Source organism: Leopardus geoffroyi, chromosome X (assembly GCF_018350155.1).
Source record: "Leopardus geoffroyi isolate Oge1 chromosome X, O.geoffroyi_Oge1_pat1.0, whole genome shotgun sequence".
In the NCBI taxonomy this organism is placed as follows: Eukaryota; Metazoa; Chordata; class Mammalia; order Carnivora; family Felidae; genus Leopardus; species Leopardus geoffroyi.
The window spans coordinates 95,213,079-95,229,288 of NC_059343.1; the positions used below are offsets into that span (position 1 = coordinate 95,213,079).

A 16,210-nucleotide genomic window follows, 5' to 3' on the forward strand; every position below is an offset into this window, starting at 1 on the left:
TGCAAATAAAATGCATCTAGCTTGCTAATTTTCCAAGTTAAACTCATTTCTGCAAAGCAAATCTGTAAGGTCAATCTCGCTTACGTTGCGAAGTTGTCGTATTTGCTCTCGTTCTTCCCGGAGATGTTCCATCTTTCTTCTCATTGTAAATCCTGGATCTGCTGCCCCATATTCCTGACGAGATGAGCGGCTAAAAGCTATAAAAACAGACATTTCCTAGCTTATCACAAGGCTAACGGGAAGAAGCAACCAGCAGTGGGGAAAGAGGCATGATGAAAAAGAATCAGTACAAAACTACAAAAAACACCATCACTCAATACATTCTAAATACTTTTTGTAGAATATCATTGAAATCTACTTATGTGCATAACTGAAAGCAACAGGGAAGACAAGTGTAACAATTTCTACCACCCATACATGTTCTTATTTAAACGTATGTTATTAGAAACTTATGATCCAGGTTAAAAATTGTTATTGAACATACATCAGCCGTTATTATCTTTAAAGAAAAAGGAAATTATTCTTGAAGGTCAATACAGTTATTCAGGAATAAAAACTATAATTCAATACCTTGCCAAGTAACATGGATCCATTTTCTTTTGGGCTTGCCAAATGCGAAAAGATCCCTTTTTAAAACCACAATATAATGGAGTGCTAGAATTTCAAACAGTGTTTGGTCTGCTGGCAGAGTGGTCATTCTAAGAGCAGTCACAGTAGAGTAGAAATAAGACTGCAGTATATCTAAGGCAAAAAGCTGAGGTTTCAGGAGCTTGAAGGTAAAGAGGAAGAAAGAAATGGGGGATGGGAATTGGAAAGACAAATAAGGTTAAGAGAAAATTACTTTTAGGAGAGGGGAAAGAATCTATGTGTACTTAAAACTACGGAATCAATCCCATTTAAGCAGGAAAGCTCTAGTTTCATACATAACCAATAAATTTTATTTGCAGAATATATATTTACCTGATCTAGGCTTCAAGCCAAAAGGACCATGTGAAAAACCATCAGTTCTATCATACTCCTAAAAAAAAAAAAAAAAAAAAAAAAAAAAGAAAGAAAGAAAATAAATAAATAAAACCACTTCTCTTTCCAAATAACCAAGGTAGTTATTTGTACCCGTTTCAATTTTAGAAGTATTTGGTTTTTTCCATGATTAGTGGAGCACAGAAAGGTAAAATGCATTTCAATTCAAATCGATACATTTCACTTTTAAAAGACCTACAAATATTTGCTAATTGATCTGACTGCATAAGCTTTTAAATACTTCTCTCTCATAGTTTAAGGAAAATTAAAAATTATTGAATTACATAAAATAAATAGGTATTTTTTGAATGAAGAACCAGATTAAAGCCTCCGAAAAAAATGAAGTAAGCTTCAATGAAGAAATAAGTGAAATTAGCAACATTTACTAAGTGTCTACTACGGACTTGACATTGAATAGATAATCTGAGGCAAATCTACACGTTCACGGTAATAGGGAGTGACAGGTGATACCAACAGATGACAAATTATCATCTCTTCTATTTTAAGGTTCATTGTTTCCAAGTGCATTTCACACAGAGGTGTGCTATGGAAAGAACTGTGGTATGTTTTTAACGTCTGAGCTTGGAGTTAGAAAGCTTAGCAAAACATTTAATTTCTCTGTGACTATTTCTTCACATTTAAAATGGAAGACTGCTGTGGAGATTAACTGAGATTAACTAAAAGAAAGCACTCTGGAAATTGTACAGCTGTAAGAAAACAATTTTAGCAGTGGCTTACTTAACACTGGCAACAACTGCAAGGGCCTCAGTCGCTTCCCTACCATTTATTGACTGGGATCTTTGGCAAAGGTTACCAGTCTCCTCAGCTATAAAATTATGAGGATAATACTCAGCTCATGGGGCTGCTCTAGGTTCAGGTGTACAGGCAAGCACTTTGTTAAAAGTAGAGTACTATAACTAGGGGCGCCTGGCTGGCCCAGTCGGAAGAGCATGCAACTCTTTGATCTCGGGATCATGAGTTCAAGCCCGATGTTGCGCATGGAGCCTCCTTAACATTTTTTAAAAAACGAAAATGAAAATAAATAGTATAGCAATATACTAAATGTTTTTACCATTTTGTTTTACAGATGAAATGGAAGTTATCAGAATTTCGGTGATTCTCTGAATCTTCTGCTGATTAGTATGGTACATGCAGTTCAAGTTGAATGTTAATTGAGCCACCACCACATGTATTCATCACCCTATCCATCCACAAGCCTCACGATTTGTTCGTTATTTTGGTTAAAAGTATTATGAATTCCCCCAAATTTCATTTATCCAAATGCAAGCAAAATGTATTATAAAAGCAATATAATTTATCTGAGAAAACTGGCACTAATACTCTCTCCCCATGAGCATAGATCATAAAATCATAAAGCAACCAAGCAACTAGTCACTTATATGCTTACATTTTTATAACTGAAAGTAAAAGAAAGGATTAACAAAAGCATGTGACAAAGACTAATTTTACGATACCCTAACTTAAATTACTTTATAAAAGAATGCAAACCATTTTACCTGCCATACAAATAATTTAGAGCTGTGTTTATAAAACTAACATCCAAGTCCATTTAAAAGTTTTATAATGCAACTCACCCAAAACAACAGACAAATGATCCGGGTTTTTTAAAAAAACTAACACCACCTCTATAAAATGAAACACTACCTTTGTAATTAACCAAAGTTATATGGTGAATATGGATGACCCAAACATTTAGACAAAGTTCCGAATTCACCAAATGAATACATAATCATTTATTTACCAATGCCAACACACTTTTATAATACTAAATAAGGTCATCTGAAGTAGCAAAGATACTGCTTAGAATTGTTCATTTATCTCTTGTTGTAAAGCAATAGGTCTCACTAAATTAAAAGAACCAATCATTCAAACCACTAGAGTATTTGGGTAAGATCTCACAAACTCCACCTTTCATCCAGCCCTCCTTCCCCAGGCTCGCCCTTAGGTCTAAGATGCCAGGAAATGTGTACCCTCCTGTCGATAGGAACAACCCACCGCAGGGATGTTTCTCGTGGAAAAAGGAAGTTTCTGTTGCATTGCTTTCAGACCTAAGTGGTTATGAGAAAAACCAAAGGTCATTGCACAATGCTGAAGTACTTCTTTCAAATTTAAAACTGTAAAGTTGCTCTTCTCATTTCAAAATATAGATGAATTCTAAAACACAGAATTTTATAAAGGGAAGTCTTTTCTGTGCTCTACAGGCATTTTCCAATTATGATTATGGACATCTGTACAAAAGAGGGTGTCCTCAGAATTTTTTTACAGACTAGGTTTGTACAAATTAACCTACTGTGGATTTTTTGAGATGAGTGAATAAATTGTATTGTTTCCAAAAAAAAAAAAAAAAAAAAGAAAGATAAGATGAGGTTACAGAGAAGAGACAAGGAAGAAACCTATGTAAACACATATAAAAACAGAACTTGTACCTCAGATGATACTGGAGATTGTGGTGACATATAAGCATTATCACTGTCTTGCTAAAATATAAAAATAAAAAGATGAAAGATGAAATTAAAATACAAATGATGATTTAGACATATAAAAGAAAAACTGAAAATTGCTTCTGATCCACTGCTAAAGGAAGAATCTAGAAAATACCATCTACCACCTTGCCACTCAAAGTGTGGTCGGTGAACCAACAGCATCAGCACCCTCTGGGAGCCTGTTAGAAATGCAGAATCTCAGGCCAACCCTAGACCCACTGAACCAGAATCTAGATCAATAAAATCATAAGCACTTTAAGGTATCAGAAGCACTATCTAGTCATATCAAATATTCCTGTGAATTTATGTCCTTTAAGTAACACAAATGAGGAAAATCTTTCTTTATTTCTTACAAGAGATCCATATATTAGGATTAATTCAAAATGCCAACAATACGCGACAATCTGAGAGAAGTATGTGGAGGCAAGCAAAAATTGCATCACCTCAAATAAGAACATTTACCTGGAAAATTACGTGTATCTACTATAGGCTTAGAAATAAATACAAAAGATTTACCTGCCTAAACTAATAGTAAATGGTCCATGTGTTTTTAATGACCACTAGCAACCAAATTGAAAAATCTTAACATTTAACCTTGAATATGCATACCATAGGACATCATCATTTCCTTCAACAGATTACCGACTACCTACTGTATGTCAGACACTGTGCTACACAGTGGGAATATTAAAACTTAGTAAAATATCATCCACTCAAGGATCTCTCAGTCTAGGGGGAAAATAGATTCATTTGTACAGGCAATACAACCTTCTCAGTACGATGACAGACCCATGGCCTGGCATACTATGAGACGCAGATGAGGGGCACTTGGGGAAATGGTAGGGGTGGTGGAGAAAGGCAAATTTCCTGGGAAAGTAAAAAACTGAGTAGGTGTTTACCAGAAACAGAAGGAAGGGAACAACATTCCAAGACGAGAGGACAAGGACGAAGGCACGGGAGCAAAAATGAAAGGATGAGGCAGAAAACCCGTGAGCAGTTCATACTGCTGGACGGCACAACGAAAGCGAGAGAAAGCAGGACAGATCATGAGCAGAGGCTGGTGTGGTAAACGGGGGCTTGATCAGGAAGGCCCTAGAATTTACCTTCTAAGTGACGGGGACGCATTGAAGGTTTCTAAGCAAGGGGAGAACCTGCTCACATTTCTGTGTTCTTTGGAGCAGTCACTGTGGCTGCAGGGAGGAAAATGGACTGGAGAAAGGGATGAGAGCAAGGACGCTATTGTGGTGGTAGAGGCAGAAACTGTTAAGGGCCTGGGCCAGGGCAGAAATAGCAGAAGTGCAGGTGGGGAATGTATTCAAAACATTTCAGTATCAAAAAGAAAAAGGAGGTCTTGCTAAGTGATTAGATATTGAGGTAGGCAGGACCAGAGTGGATACAAAATATAAAGGGACAGGGACAATAGCCAAGCTGAGCGTCTAGCTCAGGGTTCAGCAAACATTTTCTGTGTGGTCCCATTTCTTAAAATTGAAGTATTCAGAAGCCCTGCCAAGTACTCAACACCAAATTAATACCAATCCCTTCAACCAAAAATACCCAAAGCTGAAGTATTTATGGTGATGACACTGTGTCATTCCAAAAATGCTAGGTTGCTGCATAACTTAAAATGGTGAGGTAGAAAAATTTATACTAAGGCACAAACCATAGAAACCTAATTTCAAATGTTAAAATAGTACACAGAATTTGCAGAAAAAGATTAACAAATTCCAAAAGAATCTCAACTGACCACAAGGTTGGTTTAGGGAGACAAAAGATGAGAAAATGTAAAAGGTAAATGTTAATAAAATTCTAAAACCGAACTATTAGATGGGGCGCCTGGGTGGCTCAGTCAGTTAAGCGTCTGACTTCAGCTCAGGTCATGATCTTGTGGTTCGTGGGTTCGAGCTCTGGGTCGGGCTCTGTGCTGACGGCTCAGAGCCTGGAACCTGCTTCTGATTCTGTGTCTCCCTCTCTCTCTGTCTCTGCCCCTCCCCTGCTCTCACACTTGTCTCGCTCTCAAAAATAAACAAACATTAAAAAGAAAGAACTGAACTATCAGAAATTCCGTTCGAGGTAAAAGATACATGGAAATTACATAATTAAATCAGTAACTGCATGATGATGCTCTGTTTGTATTATTGGAAAAAACCCAAGCATTAAATCACTAACAAACTGACAGATGTATTACATTTTACTTTCATTGAACCAACTACATATGAAAAGTAAACATTTTAAAGAATTGCTTTACCCTCTTTTCTCACCTCATCGTTTTCATTGCCACTTGAACTCTTCCTTGATGATTTATACTGAAAAAAATTTAAAACATATACTTTACTTTTCTTTGAACATACGAATTCTCTACTAGTAAATGCTATGTGAGATTTATTCATATCTTATTGAATTCTCTGATACTTTTGTTAAATTATCTGATACCAAGTTTAGATATACAAGCAGTTAAATAGTCCTTGGTGCTTACTAATAGCTAACATACAGTGCTTTCTTTTTTTTTTTTTTTAATTTTTTTTTTTAACGTTTATTTATTTTTGAGACAGAAAGAGAGCGTGAACGGGGGAGGGGCAGAGAGAGAGGGAGGCACAGAATCTGAAGCAGGCTCCAGGCTCTGAGCCATCAGCCCAGAGCCCGATGCAGGGCTCGAACCCATGGACCGCGAGATCGTGACCTGAGCTGAAGTCGGACGCTTGACCGACTGAGCCACCCAGGCGCCCCTACAGTGCTTTCTATGTGCAAGGCATTGTTCTATATATCTAGTAACGTTTCTTTCCTTAGCCAATCCATTTCCCATCCATTCAGATTTGCTATCTGAAGGTTGTCTTAAGTTCTCCCTTTTTCTTAACCCACCATATCCAAGACATCATTGTCAATTCTTTCCGTAATCTCTCTCAGACTTACTTCTTCTGAACTCTTGTAACTACCAGGGTGCCTGGGTGGCTCAGTCTATTAAGTGTGCGACTTTGGTTCTGGTCATGATCTCACAGTTTGTGGGTCCAAGCCCCACGTCGGGCTCTGCGTTGACAGCTCAGAGCCTGGAGCCTGCTTCAGATTCCATGTCTCCCTCTCTCTCTGCCCCTCCCCCACTTGTTCTCTCTCTCTCTCTCTCTCTCTCTCAAAAATAAATAAACATTTGAATTCTTACAACTACCAACTTATCCTGGGCCCCCGTTATCTCACACTTTGTCTGTAATTTCACCAAAAATGCAACCTATTGCTAAGAAGCCTACTGATTTCAGGTAAGAAAAAATACCATACTAGGTGTTTATATTGACTATCCAATAACAGTAGTAGCAATAATAGCTAATGCTAATATTACTGCTTCCTATAGCCCAAGTACTGAAAGAGTGTGTTTACATGTATCATCCCATTTAATCATCGTAACCACCCTCAAGTAAATACTATTATCTGCATCTTATACTGAGGCACAAAGATAATATGCTTAAAATAAAAAATGCTACTATGTGAAAAGGTGCTTGTTTTTACAATCAAGAATTGAAGAAATGCAGTATGACAACCACTAGTGTTCTTATTTCTAAGTCCTCCTCACCACAAATAATCTCGTAAATCAGTGGCAGATTACAACACGTGAAATATTGGGGCGCCTGGGTGGCTCAGTCAGTTAGGTGTCCGACTTCGGCTCAGGTCATGATCTAGCAGTTCGTGGGTTTGAGCCCGGCGTCCGGCTCTGTGCTGACAACTTGGAGCCTGGAGCCTGCTTCGGATGCTGTGTCCTCCCTTTCTTCCTGCCCTGACCCTGCTCACTCTCTCTCTCTCGAAAATAAACATTAAAAAAAAATTTTTTTAAACACTCGAAATACCACTTGCAACTCAGGATTCTCCTATTGGAAAACCGACTTGCAAATTTCTTTGCCTGGCACTCCCATGTTTTATTTAATGGCACCCTTTGCTTACGCAGCTTTAATTCCCTAACTCTTGGGAAACGAGATAACCTACCTGATAGCTCAACCACAGATTGGTGAACGAGCACTATTACGGATTACAAATACGAGACCTAAGTTCCTCCATTGTCTCTCCAGTGATTTATGACAACCACCACTAACCTACCTGGGTGCTTTTTCAAGCTGACCTCAGACATAGTCTCAATATGTTTGCAACCCGATGTTCCAGAGACAGCCCCTGAAGGCAGCCGGCATGTGCGAACAGACCTATCTGCCATCTCTAGGCTCAATGCTCACTGGCAGCATGTATTCTTGGTCCTATTCCACTTTAACAAAAGGGTGACATTTGCACAGCAGACCCCAGGACCTGAAGATGGTGTCAGTCATAGCAATAACGGAGAAGAAACGCATGGGTGTCAAAACGGAGCCGCTGCCAAGCTGAATACTGATGCAGGATCTCACCCCTAAAGGCACTGTTGGGAGGGTTTCAAAGAGGTTACTACCAGTACCACAAGTATGTCAATGCGAAGAAAGGGAGCATCGTGGGGGTTTCTATGTCGCTGGCATCTTACATGCTTTTCAACTACTGCCGTTCATACAAGGACACTCAAACATAAGCAGCTACACAAGTACCACTGAAGAAGGCCCAGTATGGATTCCTGCCTTCCTGACCATGACCTTCTTTGCCAGGCACCCCTGATAATTTGCTGCAACCTTTCATATTTTAATTGAGAATGAATACCCGATAGAGGATGACTCCTGCAAAAACAAAAACTAAAACAAAAGAATGACATTTGAGTGAATAATAAGCTAATTTTTATTAACTGTATACTCTGTGGCAAGTGCTTTTCTAATAAGCACTTTATATTATTAAGTAATTCATTAGTGAAAATAATCCTGTAAAGGAAGACACTATTCGAGTCATTTGAGGATAGAAAAAAATTAAGCTTAGCAAGGTTAGGTAATTTGTCAAAGTCACACAGTTAGCTGATCTCCCAGTTAAACACTGGAACCAAAGTGGTTTGATTTGACAAGCCAAGGATATTAACCCCTATGCTATACTTCCATCTCTAAATCCCGAATGATTAGCAAAGGTTTGCCAGGAATAAAAGGGGCTAGTGGGCATTCTCGGAAGAAGGAAAGCACAGAGGAATAAAAAAGCTCAGTCTGTGCAGAAAACAAAGAGTAGCAGTATGGCTACTTGAGAAGAGTGAATTGTGGAAGGTAGTAAAGACTTAGAGAAGTAGGGAAGCCTGGCGCCTGACATTTCTTAAAAGTCCAAACTTGGGGTGTCTGGGTAGCTCAGTCAGTTAAGTGTCTGACTCTTGATTTCGACTCAGGTCATCATCTCATGGTTCATGAGATCGAGCCCCATGTCAGGCTCTGCACTGACAGCACAGAGCCTGCTTGGGATTCTCTCTCTCTCTCTCTCTCTCTCTCTCTCTCTCTCTCTCTCCCCCCGTCAAAATAAATAAATAAACATTAAAAAATTAGTTTAAATAAAAAAATTCTTAAAATGTCCAAGCTTTCTGTTATTGATACTAGAGAGTCAAGAAAGTCTGGCCCTAAAATAAAAAAGATAAGGCAACAGCTGCAAGGGGAATTAGGGATAACTGTAGAGGTCTAAGCACATTTATAAGATGGAAAGTAAAGAGATAGAAAGGATGTAGAGAAGTGAATAATTGATAAAGGAAAGAAACAGAGGATGATGAAGTCAAGAACACAGATAGTAATAATATTACCTACTACTCAACTATATTTCTAATGAAAACCTTTCATTACAAATGAAAACACAGAAAGGTACTACTTAGTTTGCATTACTGCACAGATTTGAAGGTCCTAAAACCCCAAACCTAATATATACACAGATTTGAAAATATTCTAGAAGTCCAACTTGTACTGAATCAACGCAGCTGCCCTCAATTAGTATTAGTCTGAATAACTGAAGCTTACTGTATCTAAATTCAAATAATATAATAAAGACCTGTTTACAAACCAGAGAAACAAAAAGGTCGATTCACTTTTGAAATTTAAGTTAATTTCACAGGAGAGACAGTAACTAGTGCACAAACTCGAACTCGGAACAAATCAGGTTATTTCACAAACCCAACTGGCTTCCCCATCCCAGTATAAAATTAACCATGATCATAGAAAATATACAAAAATATTTTCCTTGGAGTTAGCCTTTAAATTCAAACATTATACTATATTTATGCAATCAGATAGGTATTTTAAGGGTCATTGTAATGTTTTAGCGCAACAGTAATAAGATACCTTTGAAGACAAATATGTATGGCATTTCGATAAATCAAATCATCCTTAAAACTGATATGTTACAGTTACTGTAATGCTTTATAACTTCTTTGTTTAGAAATCAATCATCAAATGCATTTAGAAATTCATGTGTTATCATTCTTAGAAGAAATTAAAGCTACTAATTTATATTAATGTAATTTATCAAAAAATCAGATGTTCATATTTTGTCGTGTATCTCATTAAAAAGGTTAACACGTTTCTGTAAAGTGTAAAATACATTTGCTTTTTGTAAATGATTCTTAATAAGGTAATATATTTCCTGAAATACTTTGACTTTGAAAAATGCGGTGACTTTATTTTGGCAATAAGGACACTAAATTTGATTTAGTAGAGTAGTAATCTACACAAGAATGGCCTGGAAGCCTAGAAGGGTTAGTCAGTATCACTCTGCTGTAGTGATTTACTTACTCAGATAATCTGACCCAATTTATCTTCTTGTTCACATAATCTGGCTAATATGTTGAAACATTTTTTACTTACTTTCAGGGGCTTACCTGAAAAACCTTACTACCCAAAGTCAGTCTTGGCAACTAGGAAGCAGTAACTGGAGAGATCCACATACAACAAACATTCACACAAACGCTTTCAATAAATATACTGAATAACAACACCATTAATAATTTACCATGGAACATAAAGAAACCTTGTGGCTTAGCCATTTATATGTCTTAGGATAAAGTGGCAACAAAAGCTCTGTATGTTTCTTAACACAGAAAAGCTAAAGGGGCCATCACTGAGTGAGCCTGGTGATATTTTGCTATGAATCTCTAGAGCAGTGCATTTTAATGTTGAATGAACTATAAATCCAGATTAAGTTCAGTGCTGTATCCTATGAATAATCCTTTTGATTCCTGGGAGATGGGTGATTAAAAGAAATTTTGTTTTTTTAAATAAAGACACTTCATAGCTGTCAATGATGTTTCAATCAAGAAAATCCTGGCAATTCTGAATAATGGTTTTGACTTAGAAACTATCTCAGGGTTTATATATTTTTTTTTACATCTTAGGAAAAAAATTGTTGACATTCCATTTTTTTGCAGTGTCCTAACACTGACATCTTCTGACTGTTGAGGAGAACTACATATCTCCTTAAAATTTCCCAGTCACTAAAACTTCTCTTTGCACCCACTTTATTTTAAAGTGGAAGACATTAACATTTGTTGAAAGATAATAATGTAATGGACATTTCAAATATTATCTCATTTGATCTCTTAGCAACTTATAAAAGAGAAATATTACAGGAGATAATTTAAGCCATAAAAAATAAAATCCTTATCAACAAATGATGCTATTGACTCAAAGAACTTTTTTAAGAGCTCACTGAGGCTTCTATTAAGACTTTATTGAGAAGTTCAGTTGGGGGCGCCTGGGTGGCTCAGTAAGTTTTAAATGTCTGACTTCTTTCTGCTCAGGTCATGATCTCATGGTTTGTGGGTTTGAGCCCCACGTCAGGCCCTGTGCTGACAGCTTAGAGCCTGGAGCCTGCTTCAGATTCTCTGTCTCCCTCTCTCTCTGCCCCTCCTCCGCTCGTACTCTGTCTCTCTCTCTCTCAAAAATAAATAAACATTAAAAATTTTTTTTAAAAAGTTCAGTTGGGTTACCATAAAATATTTTTTAAAACAATGAAACTGGGGGCGCCTGGGTGGCGCAGTCGGTTAAGCGTCCAACTTCAGCCAGGTCACGATCTCGCGGTCCGGGAGTTCGAGCCCCGCGTCAGGCTCTGGGCTGATGGCTCAGAGCCTGGAGCCTGTCTCCGATTCTGTGTCTCCCTCTCTCTCTGCCCCTCCCCCGTTCATGCTCTGTCTCTCTCTGTCCCAAAAATAAAATAAACGTTGAAAAAAAAAAAAAACAATGAAACTGTATTGATTTGCAAGTTTAATTTGATATTAGGCTATCCACAGTAGATAAACAGACAGCATAGCATAGGCTCTGGGTTCAAATCCTGACTCAGCTACTTATTAGCTAAGTGACGTGGAGCATATTACTTTGCCTCTCTGTGCCTTAATTTCTCCATTTGTAAAATAGGAACGATAAGGTACTTACTTCACAGGATTGTTATGAATATTAAATGAGTTGATATTTGTAAAGTACTTAGAACAGTGCAAAGCACTTAGTACATGGTGTGCAAGAGTTCTGATAAATTGTCAGAATTTATATGCTTTTACTTTACTAGTAGATCAAATATCAAAATCTCATTCTTTAGCCAGAAATACCAAAATTTCCCCCACATCATCACTCGTTCATCAGGTTTTCTCTACTAACAAATTTTATTGAGTGCTTTTGTTCAAGATCCTATAAACTAAAAGAGGAGACTTTAAAATCAATGTCAGAATGCACATAAAACTGCAGATCTGTAGAGACATGGGATAAACAGACTTACACCATTACTGATCAGGGTTCTACTTTAGAGTGTTTTTCCTTTTTTCCCTATGTCTTTTATTACTTCATTACCTCTCACACTGACCAGGTAACATGAAGCGCAATAAAAAGATTCAGTAATTACTTGTTGAAAGATGAAACTTGCTATGACACGTAACGTTTCTGTTTTGGTCATATAATACTACTTCCATATATGTTATACTCCCATATAAGGAAACAGCTCAATGTGTATAGATAACCACTTCTACCAAAGAAAAACATGAAATATAATCCTACCCATTAGTGATATAAACTTCAAATTACCTACCAATTAGCATAGAGCAATGTCATTTACATAAAATGATTATTATTAGATAAAAATTAGGCTTCAGGAAACAGAAAGGTACACAAAGACAACAGAATTTGCTATTCATGGGGCAGGAAGCTTCCCTGCACTGTTCATTTGAGTCAGAAATTCCAATCATGGATTCTGATTAGTACTGAATATTATGCTAATTCCACAGGCATCTACAAACATAGCGGACTTTAACCACAAATGAGTAATACTACAATACTTACAAAGGTATACCCAGTAAAATTTCATTAAAACACTCCTAAACTAGAAATCTGAGAGAATTCAGATAGTCTAAGCTTTCCAAATGTATCTATGATAAAAGATCATCTTAAGAAATCTACTAAGGTAGCAAGGAGAAAAAATGAGGGACAAACACTTTCAGGCATTTTTAAGAGCCATGTACATAGCATTCATTTAGACAGAAACAGTTAAATGCTAATTGCAAATATGTGTGAACTACATACTGAAACAAATCTAATTAAAGACCTTTTCTAAGTAATTCTTTTAAAACATTACTACATATTGCTACAATTAGCAGGATAGCAACCATTCATCTTTCTTGTCAAGTATTTGGTAAATCACAATTCAGACTGATCTACTCATCCTTAGTTATTCTGAATTATTGAAATTTTACCTATTTAACTGGATCATAGTATCTATACTCTTGCATGGGGGAAATCAAGACAAAATAACATATTTACTATATGTAACTAGAGTTCTATTCTACCTTATTAACACAAAACTGGTAAAATCAAAACTAATAATTACGAAGTAAATTTTGCAATTCAATAAAGTACCTTGAAATATTCTTTTCTAATCTGTTTGCTCCGCCTCCTTTCTTCACTCTGCCAGATTATAGGTTGAGATTCTGGCCACTGCTGTTCATCTATTTGATCCTTCTGATTTTCTAAAGGCTGTAATGAGACAATTTCTTTTAACTAAATAAATGAGAACAAAATATCAGATATAACAGTAATTCATTTTCCTCTTACCTGCCATGTGAGAGGTGATAACGGTGAATTAACTTCATCTGCTGAGACACTACAAAATTAAAGATGCTTTAATATATTAAAATCTTTAGAATTACCCTTAAGTATTTATTATGAGCATTATAAAGTTGTCTCTCTCTCTCTTTTTGTAGCAGAAATCTAAAGAATTTACCCATGTCTATGGTTTGAACTAATAACATAAAAATTAGCTGACAAAAACATATTTAAGTTCCCAATCACTTATATTCCTTTAAAAAACATTAAAACGAGTTTACTTAATATCATCTTATGCACAGAACTCCTCTAAGGACTTTTTAGAGGCCAAAAGAAACGTGACACCTAGACAAACAAAACACAGAATGTTTATTGTATTAAACCATTACCAAAAACAAACAAACAAACAAACAAACAAACAAACAGAAACTGAGTAATTTCTTTATACAAATGTCTTTTGTTTAAATGCCAAAGAGAATAGGGGAGCAATTCTTTTTTGACTATTGAATTACTGATTATGAACCTCTAACCCTTCATTCTGACACACAGGGGCTATGGCAGAAATTCTTTTCATCTATTTTTGTGGGGAACAGTAAACCACACATGCTGTTGTTAGGTAGCCACTCCGAACAAGAAGTTCCTTTGGAAAAAATACACAAACAAAATTCCCACAAGAGCTATTATTATTCAACACTGTTATAGAACTTCTCTATAGTACAGTTAGAAAAGAAACATGTAAAAATTAGAGAGAAAGAAATAAATTTTCAAAATTTATAGAAAACATAATTATCCAAAGGAGGTAAAATCTATTCTTACTAAGAGAATGTTACCAGTTATAAAAAATATACAAAAGTTAATAGCCTTCTCATATAACAATTATAACAAGCTATAAAATATATTAGGAAAAACTCATTCATAAAAGGAAGGAAAAGCAAAAATATGGAAGAAACTGAACTTAAACATGCATAAGACCTACATGGAAAAAAAAAAAAAAAAACTACCAATGTCTAGTAAGGAACTTGAATAATTGGAAAGTTCTTAGAAAGACTAAGTATTATAGGTGTAACTTTTACTTCAAATTAATGGACACCTGAAATGAACTATAATAAAAAACCAGAAAGTATCTTGGGGCTTGTATTAGAAATGCAATAGGGGCGCTTAGGTGGCTCGGTGGTTTAAGGGTCTGACTTTGGCTCAAGTCACGATCTCGTGGTTCACAAGTTCGAGCCCCGCGACAGGCTTTGTGCTGACAGCTCAGAGCCTGGAGCTTGCTTCGGTTTCTGTGTCTCCCTCTCCCTTTCTCTCTCTCTCTGTCTGTCTCCCGCTTGTGCTCTGTCTCTGTCTCTCTCTCTCTCAAAAGTAAACATTAAATTTTTTTTTTAAATAAAGAACTGTGATAAAAGAATTTCCAAGTTAATTTGGAAGAACAGATGATCAGGAAGAGAAAAGTTATATAATAAAAGGGACTTCCTTACTAGGAAATTACATATATTCTATTAAATTAGAGTAATTAAATACTACTAGATCCAGATTTTCCAGGGGAAGACAAGTACAGGACCACAAATATAACAACTTTTGATTTAAAAATATGAAATTTACAATCACCGTAGAAATGATAGGTTATGTAGCAAACAGTGTTGAGACAACTGGTTAACCAATTATAAAATACACACAGAAAGAAAGAAAAACAGAAGGGGAGGAGGAGAGGGTGTGAAAAAAGGAGAGAGGGAGCAAGAGAGGAAAAAAAAACACTAGATACCTTACTTTTTATCAAATACCAAATTAATGACTAAAAGATTTAAATATAAATAAAGATAACATCACAAGTATATGAAAAATATGGGCAGTAGAAGTTTTTAAACATTGGGACAGACAAGGTATATGAAGAGGCAAACTAAATATTGACAAAACACACAAAATGTAGGAATTATACTTTGTGTCTGACCAAGACAGAAGTAACAGTGATCAGATTTATTCCCTGACTAAAAACACTGAAAGAACAGACAAGATATATAAAATTCTACCTTCCAAGATCCTGAATATCAGGCAAGGCCAAAAAAAAAAGACATTTTTTTTTTTTTCCTGGACAGATGGCTAACAAACAAGTCAAACCCCACAACTGTGCCAGGTTGCTGCAGAAAGAGAGCTTCCAGGCTTCAGGCTTCAGCCCACAGACGAGGAACCAAAGCACGGCCCAAGGGTATCCGTGAATTAAGGAAACCGAGCTGGGACCCAGAGTGAAAGAGGTAGATGGAATTAACAGGACAAAGTAATAAAGAAAAGAGCAACACGCAGAGAAAGAACTTACGAACTCTCACAAATTTTCTTCCAATTTTCAAATTTCAAAATCTTCAAATTTTCAGCTGAGTACTGATCACTGATCTTATACTAGGCAAAAGAATGAATCACCAGAAAGATTCGACAGAATAGTTCTCAGACTCACAGAGGACTACAAGCAATACGGGTTCCCACAAGCCAGACCGGAAAAGCATATGGTTGATGGAGCATCAGCCAGAGTACTAAGAAAGTCTTGTCCCACTAGGGGGCCGAATCTGGCCCTAGACTAAATGTCACACTGATTCCACGTAACAAGTCATAAAAACCAAGTCCCCAAAATATCAAATTGTTGTCAAGGAATTTAACCACATCCGAGAACAAAGTTCCAACATATTTACAGCAATGCTGTAAGATCCAGCACCCAAGAAGGTGAAGTTCACGGTTCAACCAAAAATTCAATCAGGTAATGTTCAGGAAGCTCGAGGAAAA

General features: G+C 36.6%; 1 protein-coding gene and 1 non-coding gene across 6 annotated transcripts in view; both read right to left on the minus strand.

The window, feature by feature from the left end:
* The window catches only part of LRCH2 (leucine rich repeats and calponin homology domain containing 2), a 101,768-nt gene that overhangs the window by 17,387 nt on the left and 68,171 nt on the right, over window positions 1-16,210 (minus strand). For 2 of the 5 annotated variants that reach the window (XM_045470791.1, XM_045470789.1), the window contains 6 exons: window positions 13,454-13,502; window positions 13,259-13,375; window positions 5,783-5,827; window positions 3,468-3,518; window positions 961-1,018; window positions 85-197 (listed from right to left, as the gene is read on the minus strand). In XM_045470791.1, the coding sequence (XP_045326747.1) occupies window positions 85-197; window positions 961-1,018; window positions 3,468-3,518; window positions 5,783-5,827; window positions 13,259-13,375; window positions 13,454-13,502 (433 nt within the window). Of the gene's footprint in view, window positions 1-84; window positions 198-599; window positions 770-960; window positions 1,019-3,467; window positions 3,519-5,782; window positions 5,828-13,258; window positions 13,376-13,453; window positions 13,503-16,210 lie in introns of those variants that run through there. The other 3 variants (XM_045470792.1, XM_045470790.1, XM_045470793.1) reach the window with 3 other exon arrangements.
* LOC123595557 lies at window positions 3,004-3,132 on the minus strand. The gene has a single exon (XR_006711245.1). It is a non-coding gene; the product is annotated as a small nucleolar RNA SNORA35 (small nucleolar RNA).